Source organism: Boleophthalmus pectinirostris, unplaced genomic scaffold (genome assembly GCF_026225935.1).
Source record: "Boleophthalmus pectinirostris isolate CB_2022bp ecotype Guang Dong unplaced genomic scaffold, ASM2622593v1 HiC_scaffold_3, whole genome shotgun sequence".
NCBI lineage: Eukaryota > Metazoa > Chordata > Actinopteri > Gobiiformes > Gobiidae > Boleophthalmus > Boleophthalmus pectinirostris.
Window position 1 is genome coordinate 41309234 of NW_026571299.1, and position 24778 is coordinate 41334011.

The 24778-nt window shown below is 38.2% G+C and overlaps 4 protein-coding genes across 4 annotated transcripts in view; all 4 read right to left on the bottom strand.

Annotated features, from left to right (window-relative positions):
• Positions 1-6093: 6093 nt before the first annotated feature.
• arl8bb (ADP-ribosylation factor-like 8Bb) lies at positions 6094-10980 on the bottom strand. The gene is made up of 7 exons (XM_020935832.2): positions 10775-10980; positions 9967-10047; positions 9739-9812; positions 9571-9664; positions 9371-9438; positions 9210-9280; positions 6094-8596 (listed from the first exon to the last, which is right to left on the bottom strand). The coding sequence occupies exons 1-7, from the start codon at positions 10895-10897 to the stop codon at positions 8547-8549; spliced, it is 561 nt and encodes a 186-aa protein (XP_020791491.1). The 5' UTR covers positions 10898-10980; the 3' UTR covers positions 6094-8546.
• Positions 10981-11315: 335 nt separating this feature from the next.
• LOC110170244 (N-acylethanolamine-hydrolyzing acid amidase) lies at positions 11316-16574 on the bottom strand. Its single transcript, XM_020935886.2, has 11 exons — positions 16282-16574; positions 14393-14557; positions 13857-13980; positions 13678-13768; positions 13518-13603; positions 12716-12888; positions 12583-12645; positions 12255-12321; positions 12152-12180; positions 11830-11899; positions 11316-11742 (listed from the first exon to the last, which is right to left on the bottom strand). Exons 1-11 carry the CDS (start codon positions 16470-16472, stop codon positions 11704-11706), a joined length of 1098 nt encoding a protein of 365 aa, XP_020791545.1. The 5' UTR covers positions 16473-16574; the 3' UTR covers positions 11316-11703.
• Positions 16575-17792: 1218 nt separating this feature from the next.
• bhlhe40 (basic helix-loop-helix family, member e40) lies at positions 17793-21018 on the bottom strand. The gene is made up of 5 exons (XM_020935834.2): positions 20732-21018; positions 20565-20628; positions 20377-20484; positions 19957-20080; positions 17793-19578 (listed from the first exon to the last, which is right to left on the bottom strand). Exons 1-5 carry the CDS (start codon positions 20806-20808, stop codon positions 18830-18832), a joined length of 1122 nt encoding a protein of 373 aa, XP_020791493.1. The 5' UTR covers positions 20809-21018; the 3' UTR covers positions 17793-18829.
• Positions 21019-22421: 1403 nt separating this feature from the next.
• The window catches only part of itpr1b (inositol 1,4,5-trisphosphate receptor, type 1b), a 60591-nt gene continuing 58234 nt past the window's right edge, over positions 22422-24778 (bottom strand). The window contains 2 exon segments of the mRNA XM_055161054.1: positions 22422-23324; positions 24309-24470. Coding sequence (XP_055017029.1) covers positions 23238-23324; positions 24309-24470 — 249 coding nt within the window. The 3' untranslated portion in view covers positions 22422-23237.

Below are 24778 nucleotides of genomic sequence, written 5' to 3' on the forward strand. Positions count from 1 at the left end.
TGGTTTACACATAAAGTTAGTGTTTATATCTTTTTCAGTCTTCAGTGTTAATTTACCACACCGGACCAATGCTGCAAATCTGCAACATCCCAGAACACACTGGATGTGAAGGTCTCTCTCAAAAAAAAAGTCAGGATTGTATATTACTACCCCATATGATCATTTTCCCCAAATATCAGATTTTTTCCTGTTACTAAAATTTTATTTGAGCCTGACAGGGTTGACATGAAATATACCAACTTAAAACACAGCAACTAGTGCTCTCTACTCCTCACTATGGACATTGACTTCTGAAACACCAGAGAGACTTCATTATCTAGAATAGCCTTGAGTGTCTGTGTAGTGTCTTGAAGAGGTGACAGAAGTCAACCTCTTCTGGGATTGTCATCATATTGCCCTAGTGGCAACCACAAATTGTAATACATGAACGCAATCACTCTATCCCCCCTTGTCTGCCTTTGTCTTAAAAAACAAAAAAACCTAAAAAAAACTATTTATTGCACATTTTTACTTTTTCCCTAGATAATTATTATGTTACTGCCTTATTGTTTATTTCATACAAATACATTTAAAAATACCCTCTAACAATACTATGATATGCTCATCATCACAGCTCAATATGGACACTGGATGAATTCAGAGAGATGGGAGAGTGTGGGAAGATGCAGCAGGCCTACAGTGTCTTGGCAGATGATGAGAGGCAGTATAAGGACCAGGAAGCCATGTGTTTTGTGCCAAGGTCAGCTACCTGCGCTCATATCAAAGAAGCCAGCTGTCACTACTGTCTGTGTGAACATCTGTCCCTCTCATCTGACCACCACCATCACAGGCTTGGAGACAGGAGTTACGACTGGATGGAATATGTAAATAATGCTGTCATACTATTTGAAAGAAGCAGTTATGACGTTATGGAACAGTTAGCTCAAGTTACTTTTTCTGTCTGTTCAAAAAGATGCCCTGTGTCAATCACTTGCTTGTCTCCATGCATATGTTACTGCTCCTGGGATGTTCCACGGTGTTGTAGAAAGTGCAATGAGCAATAAAAACACCTAAATAAGATAGAGATAGCTTATGTCTTACTATGAAATATTACTGACATACTTTTTTAGATTTTAATTACATTATCGAAATGCTCCCTCCATTTTTTCATTAACTAACTACTTTTAAGCCCTTATATAATGTATTAGACTAAAGCGAAGGCAGTCTTTTTAGCAATTTTTCACAATAAGTGGGAGCAAAAATTGTAAAACTATAGTACACATATTCAAACTTCAATAGTTTCATTTATCTGCACCTTCTATTGTAGAGCATGTCTAGCACTATTCCATTAGCACATTCACAATATACTGTTTATAGCTATTGTGAAGGCGAAGCAAGGACCTGACAGATACAGGGCCCATTTCAGCTCATACGTGATGTAACAGCCAAACAAAGAGCAGATTCCACAGACTGCAGTACACTGTGGACAAGCTGTGGACAACTTTTTATAAGTTCTATTCTTCTTCTCACAATGCAATTACCCAGACTGCCTGAACATTCAATATATAAAAATGTATGTGTGAAAATTTTTTGAACAGTGGATACAAATTTGAACACTGTTAATTTAGGAAAAATCTTGTAACACTGATGTATTCATGAGCAACTGATTTCATAGTTGTATTATTTATTTATGCATGACAGCACAGGACAGCTGTAGCATGAAAAGAGACAAGCAGTTGCAGCAGTAGGGAGGCGAACCCATGTTGCCACATGGTAACTAACAGTTGCCTGACCAGCTCCTTCTAATTTCTGTTCGAATCCAGAAGAGCCTGGAATCTGAACATAGAGCGTGACAAACCACTGTCTTAAAGTGGGGTGATCCAGTCACAGATGCTTTGTATCATGTGTCTCTCAAATGCAGAACACATCTCCTCAATTCTTGTATCATTCAGATAGAGTTTGGTGCTTCAATTATTGATTCTGATGAAATTCTGTGATGTTTCTCAGTTGTCTGTGTTATTTTTTCTCCTTTTACATGTAAGCAGCCATGTTTGTTTTGGCACAAATGAAGTATGCATTTCTTTGATTGGTTAATCCGCCATTATTATAGACGTGCCTGCTACATGTGTAGCAGCGCGCACCTGCTGCCTTCTGCCACCAGGTGGCGCTTGGGCTTATAAAAGGGCACTCCCCGTAGCGTCTCGTTCTTTGATCTCAGTGCACTTCCGGGACAGGGCCCCGCCTTGTCGCGCACAGGTAAACAACCGCTGATCTCTAATTACAGTTGCAAGTTTATCATTTAATGTGTGTTTTATTGTAGTGCCACCGCTGCTAGAGTCCCGATGTGCCCGATCGAAGTGATGGGCAAATGAAGCTTCATGAAGCCTTTCATTCAATTGGTTCACTCTAGCGCAAAGCTTCTTGAAGCTTCATTTGCTCTAGCAGGACATCTACTGGACACAAAAATATCAGTTGACATGAATTTGAATTGTGTGACATTTTGCAGAAAGCCTGTGAATAGAACGGTCAGCAAAATAAAGAAGTATGCAAAACATGTATATTGTAGTGATGGCAGTGAACTGTGTATCTATATACTGGCAGTATGGAAAAAAATATTTGAAAATTATGAAAACGGAAATCGCAGCAAAATCCGAACCACTTCCTGAAGCAGTCACGTGGTACAGCCGGGCAGCGAGGCTTCGGACGTCATCATTTTCAGCTCCTCCCCTAAATGAAGCAGCCTCGATACGCGCATCGCGGAAACGCCTCCTCCTCTACTCGACACACGCCTCGAAGCCTCGATACCAAACGTCACATCACTACTCGTGAGTAAAGCTCCTGTGTGTATTTGCTGTTGATCGCCGCTGTTCGCCGCTGTCAGGGTCGGTCGGGTCGGTCGGGTCGGGTCGGGTCGGTCGGGTCGGTCGGGTCGGGTCGGGTCGGTCGGGTCGGTGTTGCTCCGGCCGCTCGGCGTCAAGTCTCGTGGATGCAGAAGCGTGTGTTTTGTGGTATGTTGGTTGGTCACTATTGGGTTCATGCATGGGGCTACTAACAAGTGAATCATAAACCATAATGTTCATTTTCGGGTCCAGGGTGGTCTTCGGCTCGTCATGTGGAGCGGTGGCCTGTGAACGAGCTGCTGCTTTGTTTTACTGTGGTTTATATTTTAAGGACAAAGTCCTTGTACAGCTGCTTTTGTGAAGCTTTTAATCGGCAGTTATGTGAACAGTGAATAGTCTACTCTTAAAGTTTATCTAAACAAAGGAAACAAATGAATAATGGTAATAATAAATGATTTTGTGTTTTGTAAGATACTTGTCTCTGTCAATTAACGAACCTGTGAGCCTTATTTTAGTTTAGTAAATTTAGTTTTAGTTTCAGTGGCGTTGTTGGCTTTGTTAAATTGTACTACATTGGGTTTCTCTTACTCTTCCATCTACCCTCTGCTACACATGGATAGTATCAGTGAACTATTTATTTAAGGCAATCTCCGTTAAGAATGGATTCATGTGTGAAAATCTCAAGAGAAAACACAGAAAGTTGGTCAAAAAGACTGAACTCACAATCTTCATGCTAACTACTCATATTAATTACTAGAGTATAGAAATATGGAAGATATGGACTATTGAAGACAGACACTAAACAAACAGTCTGTGGTCTACTGCATTAGTATTCAGTGCACATACCAGTCCACTCCCTCCTTCAGAGAATTACACAGCCTACATCAACCTTTCATTAAATATACATCAATCCAACACGCTTTAATAAAGTGGACTACTGTGAATCTGCCCTAAAACGCACACTGATAAATACTCAATCTATATGTAAATATGCTACACTGGAATAAAATGGTGAAGAAATGCATTAGGTGGCTTATTTGATCAGTGCCCAAGGAGCTGAAGTGGTGATTTTTAATGCACTGAGGAGTGGGTAGGTGAGTGGATGGGAGGGGAACTATCAGAAAGGACAACAACTTACAATCACAGGAAATAAAGTCAGTTTTTTTACCATCAGCAAAAAAGTTAAGGTATGCAAAAGAAATTAAACATTTTAAACAGAACAAATGTGTTTATTATAAATGAAGCATAATTACATCCCCAAACATGGCATGCCATTGCAACATTGTGTTATGTCTGACCATGATCAGCTCCTTTTAAGTTTGGTTTGTTTGTCTAATTGATCATCGCTGTATCACATGTATATGTGCTTTACAAAACTCAAACATAGAACATTCTTTTAAAATGATTGGACATGTGTGCCCTTCTCAGCAGTTCCCTTAATAAAAAGTAAAGTACAATAAGAAGGAGATCTAACTTAATCCAAATGTAATAACGGAAGGCAATACACCAGCTCTGCACTCTTGATAATACCCATGAATTGTCCGCAAACAAATAATATTCCTCGCTATACTACTAGAGGGTTTTAGAGTTGGGATTTAAAGTGACTAAATACACCACCTCCTATATTTAAATGATCATAATAAATGTAAACAGCTGCCTATAGTTTGAGTGCCTGTGAACCCCTTATGAATGTGTCTTTTACAGGCTGTTGCCCATTAAAGTGTGCCTACATGTGCCATGCTGTGCTTTATTAATGGTGACATTCCACACAGCAATTAGTGTCAAGTTCCTAAACAAGTGCCTAAATGAAGTGTTTGCTGGTTTCCACATCTATAAAGCCCCACACCTGGTTCAAGCACATACAATAAGGGAATGAATAAAACTCTACTGGAGTCTGCTATAGACATAACTTTGTAGTTCTAATTTACTTGTAATTTAGCAATAAGGTACAGTTTCAGAGTTTGTGACAACTTTCTTTTCCCCTATTTTACCACTCCTGGAAATTACTAGTTTATGTGACATCAGTGTAAAACCCATTTGAAAGACAGGGTGGAGCAGAAAACAAATATGTCCTTATTAGGGGAGACATCCTTCCAAACTTCATATTATTTACATTTGGTTAATAATCATCAAATGGACTGGAGAGTGTGAGTGATTCATGTCTGGAGCAATACGGCATCATTAGGGCTTGTAATTAGTCAACTGGTGAATAATCTTTGGAACAATCTACTCTATGTAATATCAGTAATCCCTGGGGTCAGTGCAAAGGTAAAACCACACACTTTGGGCTATAAACCTCCAATGACCTGTGGAATCTATTAAATCCAACCCAGATCTGTCCACACCTCCCAACTTGTGCCCTGGCATCCTCTGAATGGCAGCAGCTGTGTTCTCAAACAGCTTCATTAAAGGTGTTGGGAAAGAGGGGCTCAGACTGTCCGGTGCACCTGCAGCGCAGCTCTGTATACTTCAGCTTCAGCTTCCCTTATGTCTGTGCACATGATGAACAATAAGCTTTTCTTAATTCAGGAAGCATTTAAGAGACTATTGGTGTGCAATAGTCTAATTATGAACTAAAAAGGTGTGTAGCAACATTGCGGTGTAATCTCTTAAAATACCTAGGACTGTTCCATATTACAACTAAAGCTTCAAAAGACAAAATGTGGTTTCTTGTCTCACAGCAAATCTTTAGACTAGAGACCACATCTGAGAAAGTCTCTAGAAATCAAAGAAGCCCAACAATGAATATACTGCATCTGAAGTGGATGATTTAGGCCTGTTTGCACAGAATTCCAATACAAACTAAATGGGTCTGTGACCTGCTTAAGTCTTAGTTTAGATCAAGAGACCATGCCTAGATAATTAATGTCATGAAGGATTATGAAATTATGTACAAGTTATCAAATTTGATGAGGATAATTTGCTAGCATTTTGGTGTTTCATATGTTATGAGTTTCAAAATGTTATGTGTTCCATTAAAAGTGTCAAACATGCTCAACCCAGGATCTTTTCTACCAACTATTAATGAACCTGCAGTGCACGTTTCACTTGTCTTGCATTTATCTATTTACATTACATCAATACCACCACTTTTTTATGAATGAGAATAGTAAGTAACAGTATGGATTTGCACAATTCAAAGATAGAAGTGGACAGCTTTGTTTTGATGGCTTCAGAAAGCCTTTGTGGTGAGTTGCATAAATCAGACATACCTCTGCCTCCATCTACTGGCAAAAAAGGTATATTGCAAGAGTAATGAATCCTGAGGACGGTCTTAAAATTGATAAAAATAAACATTTTTTTATTACCAATCACAGAAAAAGAATGGCCAACATGACATCAAGAGCATTTCTCAGAAATTAAAAAAGCTAACATTTTATTTACAAAGTCTGCAACTGGATGTGTACAGATTTAGCACATGCACATACAAATTGCAAATAGGTTATCATAATTATTGTAATATTATTAATACACAGATAACAAAGCTTTCCTCATTTAACCACTGAGTTAGCCAGTTTAACAGCCCCTCACTGCTATTGTGGTCCCAACAGTGGATATTTAAGGTTACACCAATCACCAGCAGACACAACCACATGGCAACACGGTGATGACAGATTCAGACCAGCAATGGATGGATTAACATGATTGATAATAAATAACAATAGGAAAAGGATTACACAGATTACACAGTTGTCTGCTGGGGTTAAAATATTCAGGCCAGCGAGCATTACATTTGAACTTTGGTAATGATATAAAGCTGTGCAGTCTAGTGTGGGAGAGGTTTGTTGGCTTGTATCGATCAGTAATGTAGGGTTTTTGCACAGTGTTCTGAACTAATTAAGCCTAAATCAAATTTAACATGTTGATCATTACCACTGTCAAGGGAAAATTACAGATAAAGCAAATGCAGCATTCATAACATATTCTTCTGATATATTAAGTACAGTTACAGAGATATTATAAGATAACAGCTCTATGGTGTGGTGTTTAAACATTACAAAAATGTTTTCATGTCAAACTAATTATATATATATATATATATATATATATATATATATATATATATATATATATATATATATATATATATATATATATATATATATATATATATATAAAAATCATAAGGACAATTATTATTTAAGATTATTTTCTTTTGAATTAATGCCAGACCCGTTCTGATGATATATAAATTAATTCCAGATTACAGTATCATGAAATACTATCTATTTCAGCTATCATCATCCTGTTTTATAATAGAAGCTATTTTATGTCACTTCTCATAATTTTCCATTTAATTTTACAATTGTCTGAGCTGTTGAAGTGCAGTGTACTATTATTATGTATTGACACTACACACATGTGATTTATTGTGTCAGACCAGAAGTGAACCAAGGTGTGACTGGGACAAATGTAGCCTTTTGAAATCTCTGTCTTCTGACTAACAGTACTGTATATCTCCATTTTCTAATCATGGGATTATAGAAAGAAACAAACCCATGGCACACCCATGCTTTGTTAGGAAAAAAGGCTTAAAGACAATTTCACTAACAATCTCTAAAACACAAAACCTGTTATAATTATCAGTCTTTGTGAATAAGAAGTGAAGGTTAAAATATCACTAATTATCAGACCAAACTAATTCACTGCCAAGGTGTAACTTTCTGTAAATCATAGATGTACAGTGCTTTAATCCTCATGCGTTATGATGACTTAAAACAGGATTGTCTAGTGGTGATTATTAAAAGTTATCAAGGGATTCTTCCTGTCTGTAGAGTTTAGTTTTGCTGAGCATAAACTGTCAACTGTTCAGTTTACCTGTTTAGCCAAAGGCACTTAAAACTCCCCTTTTAAATACAACCACTAGAGATATGTAAACATTAAATAGTCACAATAGTCACTTAAAAATATACACATACCAACACAAAAACAAAACTCATGTTAGGGACAGATTCACCAAATGTCACCTAATGTTTGCGACAATATGAAGAAGCAAAGGAATAACTGTTTTGTATAAGTTCACTCCTAGTTGTCCCAGCAACTTTTTGTTTCAAATCTTTAAGTATGGGGCGGGAACTATGCAACTGCTATGTGCATGACTCTGAGAACCAAGCATTGGCGATACATACATTATTGGATTGGTACATCCCTAAACAACACCAAACTGGTAATACACACGGAAAACAAGTGTGTGTAATGTGTGATAAGGCATGAGAGGTGTAGACAATCACACTCTACTAGCTTCAGAAACTTTAGAGCAGAGGTTCCCAAACTTTCAAGCCATGACTCCCCACCATGCAACCAGCTTGGCCCTCCCACTGTGAAATATTGATAGGTTATAATTTTGAGGTCGCAAAACATGTTTAATTGGGTTGAATGCTTTTTATTTAAACTGATTCTTGTGTTATTGACCTCTATTTTATGAACAGATACCATGTTAAACTATACAGTAAATACAGGTCCATAAATGTTAAATTATATCTTATTATTATTTTTATGTCTTGGGACCCCCAGTTTATGCTTCATGACCTATTATGGCGTCCTGACCTCCACTTTGGGAACCCCTGCTTAAGACATGAGGAGCTGTGTGAGCTTTGCTAGTGCTGTAGGCGGTGTAGGGGGCATGTAATGACAGAGACACATGAATTACTTCACAAAGGCAGTGGCAGGGTGTCTGTCGAGGACCAACGATTGGAGACAGTGGACAGCAACTAGTGGTTTCACTTTTCAGCTCCGCCGGGACTTAGAATGCTGGATAAGCCACTGCAGAGTGATGTCTACAAATAATATTATAATTAGGGTTTTACAGTTACATATTTTTCTGTGTACAGGCATAAATAACCATTATTTTTTGTAGCTGGCTAGTCAGCATCAATTGTGTATTAATTATAGTCAAACAATTTCTATTGGGTCTTGTTCTTTTTTTTTTTTCTTCTAAAGTTTATTTGATTTAATCAATAAAGCGTAAGCAGTTAAATGGGCTTTCTGTGTCATTTGATGAAAAAAACAGGTTTAATGACAAAGACAGCATATTGTAATTTAAACCAGTTTTTACAGATTGAAAATGGTCAGCAACGATTTCAGTAGTTAATTAGTCATGATTATTGCAAGTACTGTAATTAGTTAGCCTTAATTATTGTTATTTTTTTTCCCCACAACTGAGTGTTTTTTTTTCCTTGCTATAAATTATACAATCCATGACTAAAGAACTGAAATTAATTGCAAGCATATGTATGTGACATCATAACTGTCTTGAACTGATTCTAAATGACCAGCTATATATATATTTATATATATATATATATTCTCTCTCTCTCTCTCTGTGTAATACTTATGTAATCAAGGCTTGTTAAGGGTGTGTTACAGAATTCACTTGCTAGTTTAGTTTACCTATGTTGTCTTTCTCCTTGCAGGAGACAGAGTAGCAGCAGATCTCTCGATCTTGAATGGCAGACAAATTCCTACAGAAAGTAGGTAAAAGTAACAAAAAGATTTGCACTTAGTTCACAAGTAAATACACAACTAATTGATTCAATTAAACCTACACTTACATTTTTTCAATCAGCTGCTTCTCATCAAGAGCATTTGGCAAGTCGCGTTTGTTGCCAAGTACTAAGATCTGAAAATTAAGGGGGTGTATAATAGTACATATAATACCTTCAACACTGCACATCTGACAAATAAAAAATTGCATTTCTACAGACCACTAGAAACCAATAGGAAGCCAATGAAGGCACCAGGGTGTACTTACGGGAATTCCTTGTAATTGTGGCTTATCTAAAAGATTGTGCAGTTCATTTCTGGAAGCTTCAATCTTCTCACGGTCTGCAGCATCTACCATGTAACTAATACAATATGTAGCAATTACACAAAATATCAAAGATAGATTAGTTAAAATAACTAAGGAACATGCTTTTACACTATAGCATTGACTCCACGGCAGTAGCGCTCCCACATACTTCTGAATCGTGGCTGTCCCCCTATGTCCCATATCTAAAATGAAAAAACAAGTCAAAACAAACTAAATAAAATCAATTGCAAGTAGCAGATAATGAATTATTGATAAGTAGCAGAAACCTGGAACAATAGAAAGTACAGACCAAAATACTTCTCTGTTTACTGTTGGAAGAGTTCCTCTTTGACTTACCTTTATTGTCACGTTGCCTTTGGTAACCTTCCTCATGTTAAAACCAACTGTAGGAATCATATCTTCACTGAACTGGCCTGACTGGAAAACACAAATTTCATTCTTTCATGCAGATTCTTTATTTCAACACTGTCACATTTATGTGTGTTCAATAGTAGTGTATTATCTGTTAAAAAAGTAAGATCTCACCATACCACTGATAAAAATCATTACTTCCATTAAGTGATTAGTGTATAATAGTTTCCTTACATTAGAAGTATTTTACTTTTTGCGTTTTAGGTTTACTCAGTTCACTCAGTGGTAAAATTTTGTTTTAGTATTAAAACAAATAACATCGATGAGATGACTTGACCGAAAGTAAAAGTCATCATTGTTTTGGTAGATTACACACGACAACCTGAACTTACTGGTAGACTAACCTCAAGTGACCAAGGAGGCTAGTATCGGAGAACAGTCTTGCCCAAAAAGCTTATGCTCAAGTGATTCATAGTTAACTAGTGCTTAAGGCTGACAGTAGTTGTTGTCACCATATCCCTGATGATGACTGCTCTTCTCTTCACATGACTTCATTCGCAAGAAGTCAGCGCAGTCATACCCCGATACAGCAACTTGGCCAATCTCGTTAGCATTACATTGCTTTCTTAGGTCTACAAGCTCATGCTGATGGGAGTAGGTGGTCGGCACAACAAAAAAACTTATACGTCATAACTATTTGACACAATATAATGAGAAGTTTGCTTAATAAACAATTCTTTAAATCTTTGCCAGGTGGCAGCAGCAGCCGGGGGGCCTTGATACAGCTACTTACTGCTATAACGTTGACAAACGTAGTTTTCCCTGAAGACTGAAGCCCCACTAACGTCAGTTCCATCTCTTCTTTCCAAAAAAGAGCGCGGAACCAGTCTAAAAGCCTGTTTATTAGAGCCAGCATCTTGGATGACAGCGTAGGAGCAGGCTAGCACTACACTCAGGAAGTCGCGAGTGCTTTGTCAGGTCATGTGACAGAACGTCAGTCCGCCTGCGCTCTGCAGACAGCAGCACGCACAGAGCGCAGACAGCAGCAGCGCAGATACAGCACGCAGAGCGCAGACACACCACGCACAGAGCGCAGACACACCACGCACAGAGCGCAGACACACCACGCACAGAGCGCAGACACAGCACGCACAGAGCGCACGCACAGCAAGCGCAGTGCTGACACAGCCCACACAGGGCAGAGACACAGCACGCACACAAGAACAGGAACAGAGAACCCTCAACGACGTGCAAGTATTGCATCAGTCGGAGAAAAAAATCAAGCTGACGCAAACAAACAAACAAACAAACAAACAAAAAACAAACAAACAAACTTAAATATTCAGAATTCACATTTAATATTTTATTTTAAACATAGTACCATTAAGCCTATAGTTAGTATGAGAAATGCCTACTCAGATATTTTAACCATCGACCTGGGCTGTCCTGTATCTGGAAACAATACATTTGTAAATGTTTTAATTGTCATCCCCAAAGCACTTACAATAATGGTAACTGGTGATTAAACCTTTCATTCCAAAAGGCAAGAATTTAGCCTCTTTTAATCAAAGCAGCTAAATGATTACAAGTATGTAATGACACAAATACCAAGAGTAATCCAATTGTGTAACTACTGCAGCCACTGGAATTAAACACCTCTCTAAAAGAACAAGACACTTGTAAAGTGCTTTCTCTTCAAATGCCGTTGTTGGTGTGGTCAATTCAGTAGTCTATTAAATCTTGGTCTTCCGGCAAACAGCCCTGGGTAAAAACAAAACAATAGACTATTATTTAGAAAAAGCGATGTGTTTAGAACAAGACGAGGTTTGAGTAATACATCAACATTACCTGTGGTCTGACCAGTGTGTTGTATTTTTCTGGTGCTGCTGCACTCATAATGGTTGTATAGACAGTTATACTAGAACACATGGCATCTTCAGTTAAAGTAATACACATTTTCTATTGAAATCACACCAATAAGAACCATGCTTGTCAAAACTGTGGTGATGTAATGCATTTTCATCTATTTCTGTTCCGTGTTTTGGTTAAGTATGTGCTCAGACAATAGTGAATTGGCATTCGTGCTGAGGAATGAGAACTGAAAGCATGCAACATAACCACTGTCAAGTGATCCACTCAAAAACTGGATAGTATTGAAAAGTAAACTTACCCATTGCACACGGGGAACAGTGACAAAACCTGGAGACAAAATATTACAATGTATGCCATTTATAAATGTGTTCAAATTTGTTGTGTAGGCATAATTTATTTACCTGATAAAGAGTATCCATGTTGATATGATCTTGTCCAGTTGCATTTAAGGCTTTACTGGCCACTATCCTGGAAAAAATCAAATAATATTTTTGCACAATATTGTACAATGTATGATTGCGCATGTTTTGTACTTTTGACTCCCTTGCTGACATTAGCTCTCACAGCGGTGCATCAATCTCTATGCTATACTGTGTTTTTAAGCTAATAACTATTAATAATTAACAAAACTGAAGAAGGATCTTGGATGAGCTACGAAACATCTTCAGTCAAAAACGTTTGTCCAGTTAACAAAATATATTTTTTTAATTTTTGCTAAATAATACTGACCTTCGATAATCTCTTTTTGGAGGAGGCTGCCAATGGTCATAATTTGTTTCCACTCTGTACCATCTGTAATATGGAACAGTAACAATTGTTACTTTTCCCACTACATTATACAGTATTCTAAAAATATACTTACCCTCCAGTGACGGGCTCTAGGGGCCATAAGTCTGCTGGGCCAGTGCGATCTCTGGTGATGACCATTCCCTCACCTGCTTGCACACCGCCTACTATGTAGTACACCCCAGTAATGATAGGGACTTTAGAGAGGCGGCTCACTGCATCCAGAAAGTCTTCAGCATTTTCCAGAGTCTGTAAGGAGAGCAAGACTGCCTATTTTTCTGTGGACTGAACATCATCTGCCTTACATTTAACTGCTTATTATAGGGCTGGCTAATAAGTAAGAATATAACTAGCATAAGTGCTTTACTGAATTATGTACAAAGCATCATTCTGCCTGACTTATGATTAATGTCTTTTCTGTAGCATCGAATAATCTGCATTATGCAAAATGTTAAAGGTGCATTGTGTAACTTTTCAGGTGGAGGATCCATCAACCCCACTCACAGACAGAATGCCTGTTTTTCTAGGTATTACAAAAGAACACAACATTGTTGTTGTCTAGTCTTATTTCAATCTTAAACACAAAATCAGAGCAAAATGGATTGAGATGCAATGGCACATTGAGTCTTTGTTCACTGGTTTAATGATGTGTCTGTGAATGGATGCATGGTTCCTTGAAGTGAAGTGTTTTGAGGAATAGACAAAAAAAAATGCTGCATGTGACAGTGTATATTAGTGTATATTAATATTAAAAACATAATTAAAGTAAGACTAAAAGGTCAAAACTGCATAATATAACCTGTTTATGTTCACCATTGCAAGTGAAAAAAAAATCTATCACAGATGCTGTTTTGAAAGCTTTATTCTCTGATACTCACCTCCCTCATCAACCAGCTGACAGGAGACCTTCGAAACAGAAACGCTGACACCCAGTTCTTCCACCAGTTCCACCAGTGCTCACTACCTATATTTTTGAACCACAAGCAAACCTCAGCTGATATTTAGACTTTTCCTCTTTCTGAGTAGAGTGCTTCCTACCTCGCTGGTCACCAGACACACTGAATTTATTTGGGCTTTGGCCAGTCCATAGGCCAACATAACCTGCAAATGATGTGCCTTGGTATGCAACCTATGTGAGAATCAAGTAAAATAAACTATTAGTCAGGTTATGTGTAGCCCTTTTACAACAGGGAAACAAATCATACAATGACAACAACCTTTCCTTTCTTGAAAAAATTGACATTGATGGTGAGGTTTCTGAGGACTGGATGTGGATAGTCAAGATTTCTGCCGTGGTACACATTCCCATTTTGGTCCTGAGTTACAATACTTGTACAAAATCTAAAGAAAAGATATATAAATCAATAACCTGTGAAGGTGCATTATGTAAGTGCCAGATGCCATAGCATTTGCTTGGAATGTTCCACAGTATGGCATTAAACCTTTCTCTTTCATGTATGTAAGTATATATTTATTTTTATCTTTTTATTTTTATTTATTTATTCAATATTTTACCTGGTAAGCCAATTGCTAAAATGAATATCTTGGAAAACATATATTTGTACTGTGAAAGGGCTTAGATCTTCACAGATTTTCATGGACATAGATTAGTTTAATGTCATAATCTGGAACACATCAGGCAAAGCAAGCAGATGGTGGTCCCACCAGAAGTTACAGAGCACCTTTTAATGTTGGGCACAGACATGACATCTTTAAGTCTATGGTATGAAAAGTACATAATACAAATACATACGCAGATACTTCATAGGCAAAATTGAGAATTATAGCATCCGAAAGACTTCCTCCAACATGTTCAGCAATGCCCCGGATCTCCCCCGCATATGGCTGAGGAATGTACTTCTCCAGTGCCAGTACAATGGGTTTAACTGCCTGGTGCACCCATCTGGGAACTGTGGAGCTACAAACAGTAACAATCAGATAAAGCAGCATGGTTGCCCCCCTGATCCAGCTTTTTTTTATTTTATTTTTTTACTTTTTTTTTTTTTTTTTTACTTAAATCACCCTACCTTCACTGTCCATCAGGGGTCCCCCAAGGTAGCATTTTAGGACCTATTTTATTTAGTTTATACATCAATGATCTTCCTAAAATGTGTCCAGATGTCAATGTCCAGCTGTATGATGTTCAGCAAAAAAAACAATTGATCTACAGCGGTCCAATGTCTTTCTGGACGGCGTGGAACTCAGCCTTGTCAAAGAGTTTAAATACCTGGGACTGACGTTGGACCCGACATTGACATTTAAGAAACACATTAAGCGCCTTACAAAAACTGTTAATTTTAACTTAGTGAATTTTAGACAAGTCAGATCTTTTATGACTTTATATGCGGCACAAATGTTTTTACACTCCATGATTCTGTCCCATATAGAGTGTTGCATAACAACACAGTCACTCACTGCTGGAACAACACTCAAACCCATCGAATCACTTTTTTAAAAAAGCCATAAAAATATTGGACAAGAAACCATTCTCATTTCACCACTGCACTATTTTAGACAAGTATAATTTGCTTAATTTTAATAATTTGATTGGTTTTAAATATGGATGTTTTGTCTATAAAGTTTTGCATGGACTTGCCCCTCCTCCATTACAGGATTTTATTAAAGTAAAGACTGTGAGTGGGATGGGAACTAGGGCCACAGCCCGGGGGAACTGTGACGTCCCACACAGACGCACCACATTCGGACAATGTGTGTTTCAGTCAGAGGCACAACATTTTGGAACAGTCTGTCACTACCAATAAGAGAAACTTCAACTCTTGCCACCTTCAAGTCCTGCTTAAAAGAGTGGCTAAAGAAAAAACAGACTTGTGGACACTTTTAGTATAGATTTGTTACTTGTTTTTGCTTTGTTTAAATTTGTGGTGTTACCTGCCTAGGGACTACAGATGGAAATGAGCAGTCTTGCTATAATCTGGCATATTTACACTGCAATGTTTAGATGTTCATTAATATGAACTGTCCCTATTAAATAAATAAATAAATAAAAAGTTACAAATGATGGAAGAGAATCTAACTGCCTTGTTTTAGCCTTACTTTACTCCTGATAAATCTGGTGGTGCTTACAAAGGTGCTTAGGTGGTACTTGGTATAAAAAAAAAGTTTCGGAACCACTGCTCAGTAGCTCAGTGGTTAGAGCAGAGGTTCTGTTGTTGTGTTAGACCAAGTTATGTTGTTGTGTCCATAGTCGAGACACTTCACCCACCTTGCCTAATATGAAAGTGAGGTTTGCGTGTTCCCGAGATGGTCGGGAGGATTCATGGCACAGATTGGCAGCCTCCTTTCCATCAGTCTACCCCGGGACAGCTGTGGCTACTATAATAGTAGTTTAGCACCACTACGTGTGTAATGAATGCACAATGACTACAGTGTAGCGCTCTGAGAGGCTTCACAAGCCTGTAAAATGCACTGCAAGGAGCGAAGCATTATTAGACATAGAAGCTATAGCTATATAAAAGTAATTAGTAGAACTGTTATGATTAGAAAAACAATCCATAGCCACCACCAGAAAGTCCTTAAGTCCTATTAACGTGAGTTTCCAGTTAACTATTTCGTAACTGGAAAGCAGCGCTGAACACATAAGAAACAAACAAAACAAAACAAAAACTCGCATCCCGCACTTACTCAATCACTTGTGCAGACGCGTTTTTGAGGTAGTCCGGGTCAAAGGACAGGCTCAGGGGCTTCCAGCGCACCTCGGGCTGCTCGTCCAGGCTGATGTTGACTGTGGGTGGGGCGAACTCACTGTGTCTCAGAGCGGCGCAGTGGTTGTAGAGTCCGCAGAGCAGCAGCCAGGCTCGGCCGGACAGCAGCATGACCACCGCGGAGCTAAACTCTACAGAGCATTGGGCCAACTCCACTCCAGCTCCCCACACTTCCTCAAAGGTTCTCAAGTAGACTGCTTCCTTGTTTCACAATAAAGAACAGGATGTAGGCCTACGGTATAGGCCAGGAACGTCTATAAATAGGCTTAAAATTTCCCCAAACAAACAGAGGCTGAATGTGAAAGTAGACAGGTACAAAAGAAGTTGCCTATGGGCCTATTTGCTTCCTTATTTTTTGTCATATTTACATGCAATGCTAAGTGGAGCATAAAATTAGTCTATAAAGTGCAACACAGCATAATCTATTAATGATCCTCAATCAGTTTAAACTGATAAACAGTTGGCTACAGAATCACACAGATATGATTTAATAGTCTGGCTGTATGAAATGTTCAGATTCCTGTATCTTGATGTGGAATTGGACTGTTTCGGGAACTGGTCACTTAAGGCTAGAACGGCCTTGCTGTAACTTTGCTAAGTGTTGCACATCGGTAACTGCATTAAGTTTTTGCAATAGGGCAAGTAGGATTAAAATGCAAAAGCACCATGACAACCCAGTGCAAGGAATGACCACTGTAACACCACTAGATGGCGGACTTGCACCATAATGTCCCCCAGAGGCAGAAATGGGTCTTCATTAGAGAGCAAGTTAAGACTATTTTTCACTAATTCAGTGTTTCAGTGACAGTGGCTGACACTGGCAGAGCTGAAGCTGAAGTTTTACTTGATTTGGAAACTATGATGCAAATCTTAACATAAAATTAAGTTTCAAATATCATTAATGAACCTCGTCTGTAACTGTCTTGTACTACAAAGTAACTGTAACATGTCATTTGAACTCTCAGCGCCTGCAAACTTCTACATGTCTACAGTGTAAATGAAGACATTTATAACAAAACACAAAATACTTTGTTTTTCTAAAGAATAAGTTGTTGAGTTAAAAGTAGGCTACATGCTTGTTCTAAAAGTAAAAGTAGCCTATCTCTTGTAAAATGACTAGATTGCTAAAAGTAAAGTACTTTCAATGTTCTCTTCCACTATAGCTTAACAGGTGCACTAATGGTAAAAGATTGTTTTTACACTGCAGTTGGCTACTACTGTTGGAGTGATGTAATATTTACTGGATAATTCTCAAATCCAGTCCAATGTGAAATGTTTACAGCTTGTAATCTAAGACATGCTATTGATTTACAGAGGCTCTGACGCTTTATGGGTTATGTAAGTGTTATGTAAGTATGTGTTGTTATGGGGAGCTGTCAGGTTAACAGGCTTCAGCATGTTTAAGTCATCAGGTAATGAAATCTAGATTCATCAGGGGAAAAAAGCTTTATTAATATTCTAATGTATATCAATAATACATTATATACAAAATATATATACAACAAAAATCTTCATTTTACTTTTTAAAATAAAAATCTAAAGTACCTTTTTTTTTTTTTTTTTTTTTTTTTTTTTTTTTTTTACAAAACTATTATTTTTGTTTGAAATATTACATTCACTCTTTTGCCACATACACAATAAAGCAAACATAACCGAAACATCTGCCACTGTTGTGTCTGTGAGTAAAGGCAACAGCATGAGCTAAAGGGAGGTCGTGAACTGACCAGGAAATGGGCAAAATCACATTGTTATCTACACATACAGATGGCAAACAGCAAACGACCTTCGGCTACTGAAACACTGTATCAAAAATAAAGACAATACTTGACAGAAAATAGACACACGACTGGTTATGAGTATTTGTAAAAGCATGTGTGGTCAGCTCTCTCTTCGGCAGATATGAGTGACACGCCTCTTACAGCGACAACGCCCTGACTCCAGACCTGTCAAATGTCTCAGAAAGTTCCAGGGAAATGGAGGAGTGAGAGAGGCTACAAACTGGTCCTCACTGATAACCAGATTGGGTAACATTCTAGTCTAGAATAAAAGTTGCAGTTACAAGAGCAATAAATACTAAAAGAAGTAGATCACTTAGACCTACTGTATACATTAGGTAGCTTAAGCAGCATCTACAGGGGGCTTTTTAAAAAAATTTACATTCATAACAAACCACTGTGCAAATGCATTCGGGGGCTTATCTGTGCCTTACATTCCACTTGAAACATTCAAGTTCATTCAATAGTGACGCTAAAAACTCAGCAACTTTGCAAAATCCTCTTTTCATTTTTCACAGTGATTCCATGCAATAACCGGTCATCTTTGTGAGCCTTCACCGGGGCACTAAGACTTTGCCTCTGTAATAGTTTAGACTGTGAAGAGCAACTCAAAAGCCATTTTAGGATGGTCAACAAACAGTTTTCTAAGAGGATACCAGTGCATAAATCTTGAACATTCACACTTCTGATATTTTAGTCTTTGGTTCCCACATTAAGAGGAGAGACATTCTTTAAAGCTTTATGCAGAGTAGAATCCATTGAGGTATGATGTAGCTGTGGCGAACCCGATCGGGGGGACAAGACGAGAGATGAAGAGGGCAGTGTCTCCTGAGGTAACCCGCTCACACACGGGTACATGACTGGCATGCCCCCTGGATACCAGCACTTGTCCAGCATGGGCAGGTAGGCAGAGGCTGCGGCAGCTGCTGTAGGTGGGATGAGGTAGAACGGCAAGCAAAATGGCGGCTGGTTGGGGGAAAAGTTGATATAGCTGTCCCTGGCAGCAGTCTCTTCTGAAAGTTTAGATTTCTTGGTAGGAGGTTCATTGCCCTCTTGCTTGACACGTTCATTGGATTGGTCCCGTTTGTCCTGCTCTCCCCCATAGCCACTGTCTGTGTCCGTGTCACTGCCGCTCTGTTCCCCCGTCCCGTGAGGATGAGTCCTTTGGATGACTGGAACGCAGTTTTTAGCCTGAGCTTGGGGGGGCACAGTGACAGCTTTCTTCTCTGTTGTGTGAAGGGCTGGTGGTTCTTCAGGATGACCTCTGCCCTGGTGATGGAGGACCTCGGCTGCGACCTTGTGGATGTGGCTTATAACATGGGACACGTTCAGCTCTCGGCTCTCCTGGGTGCCCAAATAGTGCAGAACCTCTTTGGCGCAGAGGTGGAAACCAGAACGGAACATCTCCTCACTGTCAACTGAGCTGCCACCTCCATGGTCACCTTTATAGGACAAAATAAGAAATTTAAAATAATACAATTTTGTTTATCTCTTAGTGTAGTAGTGTAAAGACAAGACGTAGGACAAGTGCCACAAGCATGACATTGTAACTAGTTTATTTATGAAGCAGTTGTATATGCGGTTTGATATATTTTAGTATCTCATATATTTTATTTCTTAAAATCCAAAATGAACAAATAATTAGATAAAACGATGTTGGTGTTTCTATTTATTTATTTATTTATTTTTATCTAAAACTTTCAATATAGTGTAAAAGTCCAAAAAAGTTGCATTTTTAATGTATATAGAAAATGTAAGCAGCAGCCTAAAATAATTAATTATAAATAGTAGAGTTTATATGTCTTCATACGGAAACATACTTATTTGCAGGTCTTTCTGCAGGGCAATGATCTTCTGCTGTTGTTGCTCCAGGACGGCACTCAGGGCCTTCACATGCTTCAGAGTGAGCTCCAGCACCACGGCTTTCTCCAAATGGCCCAGCGTCTAAAACAGGAACACCTCTGATAAGCATGTTGATCTTTCTTATGTAACACATTCTGCAGCTGAACTGGGGACAAGTCTAGAACGCCTGTAAAGTCATGCAATCCACGTACGCACATACATAGTCTATTCAAATTCTAGTTACATTTTTACTAAATTACCTGTACATTCAAATATAAAGAACTATTTTTTTTCTTAAATATGCTTGCTCATTTTGTATTACAACTGATACACAGTATTACACCTGATGCAGTTCCATGCATACATGATCTCGTGGCTGGTTGTAGAAATGTACTTACAGTGAGCTTTAGGTGTTCTGGAAGCAGATCCTTCAGCTGGGCAATGCACTCATTGATTCTGTCACGTCGTTTCTTTTCAATCAGCCTGTGTGGCAGTTTATATGTCTCCTGAAGATAAAGAATAAATATTATTTACACTCCATTGAAATAAAAACGAAATATTACATAGGTGCGGTTTATAAGTTTACCTTGTTCTCATCCCCACGTTTCATACCTCTTCTAGACTTGTACACATAAATAGGAAAATCCATTCTTTGGAGATAAGATTATAGTATTAGTCATTGTTAGCTGTGACAAGAACGTTAAAGGCAAATTAAAATATATATTTTATATAAGTGTTACTTTGCTTACTTACCCTTGCATGTCAGATATATCCAGCGATGGGTGTTTTGGCATACAGGGAGGCGGTTGCGCACTAGTTATCCTCTCCATGTCGCGAAAACTTGGAAAAAACACTTTCAGATAATCCAAATGTCCACCTGCTCCTGCACTTCAAACTCCCAAAAGCAAGAAAATGAACTTAAACGTCCTGTAATCCGCAGAGAGCTGGACGCGCTGTTGTCACACTGAGGTCCGAACAGTTCTGTCTGTCAGAGGAGTATCCACGCCCGATTCAATGTGAGAGCGCGCGGGGTGGGTTTTGACTACGTGTTAAATAAACCCTGTGACTGCAGGCACGTCCCTGGGCGAGAGACACGCTCTCCGTCACATGAGCCTCACGTGTTGGACGGCGCTTTCAACTGCTCCCCCTCCCTCCTCCTGGCGTCCACAGTCCAACCAGCTCACAAACACTCTCCCTCCTCCCGCGCGCTCACAGCACTGCTCACTGCTGTCGTAGATCTCCGCTAGGCCAGAGTCAGTCTCGTGTTGTACCATGCTTTGGAAGATCGAGGTGTTTACGCAGACAGAACATGTAACCCTCCTAGCGGCGAATATGCCGTTTGTATTATTGCTGGTAAACTATTAGCCATCACCATTAAGCACTGGTAGGTTTTAGGCGAATGAAAATAGCTTTCGACATAGTTCAAAACGTTACAAGCTACACATTTTTCACATCAGTCCAATGTATTAATCATCACCCGGAATGGGCAAATAGCTTCTTATGCACATGGTTCCTTACACGTCATTGATTGTCTTTAAAAAGTCCATACATAAAAAGTAACCACAAACAAACAAACAAACAAACAAAACAACTTCAGTCAGTCGCCCGAAATAGCGCATGTCACCAATGCTTTCTGGTTTAAATGTGTTGTGTGGCACGCGTCACGCGCGCTCATTTCATATTGTACCAGTTTACTCGTTGGCACGTGCACCTGGCTGCGGGGGGGATGCTCTGCTGTGCGTGCGTGTGTTTAGACTCCACTAGAAGCACTAAAGCCGTGTACCCAGCAGCCTGTCACGTTGATCTCCTCATGGCGGCGGCACAGCCAAGAGCGGACGTCACACGCACAGATGTCGAGTGATCCCGATCCATGTCCCGGGAAGCGTCGTCCGACTAAAGATAGTCAACATCCCCATCGTTACGCATCGGCTAAGCTTCCAGTAAACAACCACTGTGGTCCAAATTACTGTTACTGTGTACTTTTCTTTTTTGTGCTTTATTTTATTTTATGATTATTATTTTCACATAAAAAATAAATAAATAAAACAACAAACAAACAAACAAAAACTAGGAATAAAGAGTTGAAATGGGCAATAGTAACAGGAACCCTTCTTAAAAATGTACCCTACTAAAGAGATAAAATATCATACCATAATTTCATGATGTTGGGAACATTAGAGATGATTGGAGTACTTCATCGCGCATGGGCTAAGATACTGTTTATTAAGTTAGTAAGACCAGAAAGAAAGAGGCATTGGAAATGTGTTACAGACCAAATATTTTTGATAATGCTCTAGCCAAGGCAATAACTGACAGTAAAATTTAAAAAATTACATTTTAGTAATTCAGCTATATACAAATTAAGTATTTATAAAGTGATTTATAAAGTGTGTTAAATATTCAGTGCAATCACATCCAAGCAATAAAATCAAAACACAAAGGATAAATGCAACAGTTTAATAAATAGTTCTACTTCAATATACAAATTTCCTCATAGTGATTTCAAATTTATCCTAACATACATTTTGTGAAACAATTTCCATTTCTGCAGTCTATACAAAGCTATACACGCAAAGCAACACATTTCTCTAAAAAAAATAATTGGAATAGCAAAATAATAAAATTTTAACATTTACAAAAAAGAAATACAGACAAAAGAGGCACATATGAGAAGAGAAAAAATGTGCTTAACTTCATAAATTCACAGCTCCTGAGTCATAAAAGCATGGGTGACAAGGAAAGACAGAAAATTACAACACATTAAGCCATTTTACATAAAGCAGAATTTATAAAACAGGTTATCACAGAAATATGTCAATTATTATTTTTTGACATATAAAAATCTAAATATATTGCTTTTGCCCAATATACTAATCTCTATTATCGACAAAAGAAGAGTACACTTAAAAAGTCCAGCTTATTAAATACCTCTACATTTAACTAAGTACAACCAACATCCCCTTATAATATCCAGTTACAAAAACAAACATTTTGTGTCTATGTACGGCTGACCCACACGAGTTTGCATAAGTTTAGATATTACACAACAAACAAACAAAAAAAAAAGACTCAGTACTGAAAAAAATACCGCAAAGTAAAATTAGGAAAGGCCTTGATCGTACTACTTCATTTGGCACCAACTAAAACACAGAATGAAATGGACAGAGTTTGAGTGCTTGGGTAGAGCTACACATAGGCTAGGTTACCCTACCGTTACAATGTACATTATATGCAATGCCGCTCCTTTTTTCACTATCTTCTAAGCAGGCTGTTGTGGGTTGACGTTCATGTGTTGAGGGTGTCCGAGGAGACCAATCCGCTGCTTCTGTTTCCTCTGCTCTGTCATCTACAAACAAGGTAAAAAATATTTGATCAGAACTTGTGTCTTTTTTGAAAATCCTCACCGCTGTCTGGTCTATATTCTCCTGTTATTTATTGTATGGAGAAGAGCACAAAGAGAAGCTTGAGTCAATCATTTACCATCACCCCTCTCTTCTGACGAAAGCAGTGGTATATTCACACTAAGACTGAAACTTAATTTAAGAGATCAAGCAAAGCCAATGAGTCATTCCACATTAGTTTTTGTTTTAGGTTTAAAATTTAAGTTCGTTTATTTAGTATCAATTTGTGCCCCAACACTGAAACAATATGATTTAAACTGAAAAGAAAATTAGGTCCTGTAATGAGTATTTAAAGAGAAATATTTGGCAAAGAAATACAGGTCAAAGCAATGTCAATACAAAAGCAAGGCAGCACAGATATCACATCATATACATTTTTGTTTTATTAGAACTAAGGTAAAAGTTCACAATGGTTATTCAGATTAGAAAATACTACTTTGTTTATTGTTTTGGAGTTTAGCTCATGTGCAACTTTAAGCAACAATCTGTCTGGGTCAAAATGTCTTGGTGACATTCACTTCCTCACAGAGAGTTCTCATTTCAAGGGTAAAGACATTTACATAATGGTTTTACCAGGAACCTTGGAAAAAGAAGCGATTGTGTAAATTTGGTTTAAAATTAGGAAATTAGTTTGGCATCAGCGAATATAATTTAAATATAAAAAATGCTTCCAATTACAGACATTGGACTATTGTTCCAAAGGAATAATAGTTACATAAGTGTTGTTTGAAATAAATTCAGAATCAAAGATAGATGATCTTTTTTGCATGTATATGTTTCAGATTCAATTAAAATTTAAATCAATGTTTTCCAAACCCCCCAATATAAGTATTTATGCATAAAAGACTGGTTAAAGAATTGAAGACATAAAGGATGTGTTGTGTGATTTGACTCATTCCCTTTTAGCAAGCGCCTGTCTGGGCTCTGACCTGTTCTTTGAGCTCGGTCAGCTGACCCGACAGGTTGGACACCAGCTTCATGGTGGACTCAAGCTTCTCCTGCAGGTTTCGGATCTCATTCTGCTCTCCATCTGCATCACTGCTCACCAAAGACATGGCCCGCATGCGAGGAAACCAGTCCAGGTTATGATCCTGTCAATAACAAACAAGTGTAATGTAGCTAAAATAACAAACTATTTATTGTTCTTTTCATTATGTATACAAATATGTCCTGATTTGTAATTTGATAACTCTCACTATTAACTAAAATATACAATTTTGTGTGTAGCAATCTAATATTAATTCTATATGGGTTAATAAAATATGTACGATCATCAGGGGCTTTCCATACAGTAATCACATGGGTATGTGAGCATGTTTAGAAACAGCCTCAGCACACACCAACACCAACTATTTGACGACAATCGTATGAGCATTCACTATACAACTACACCATAGAA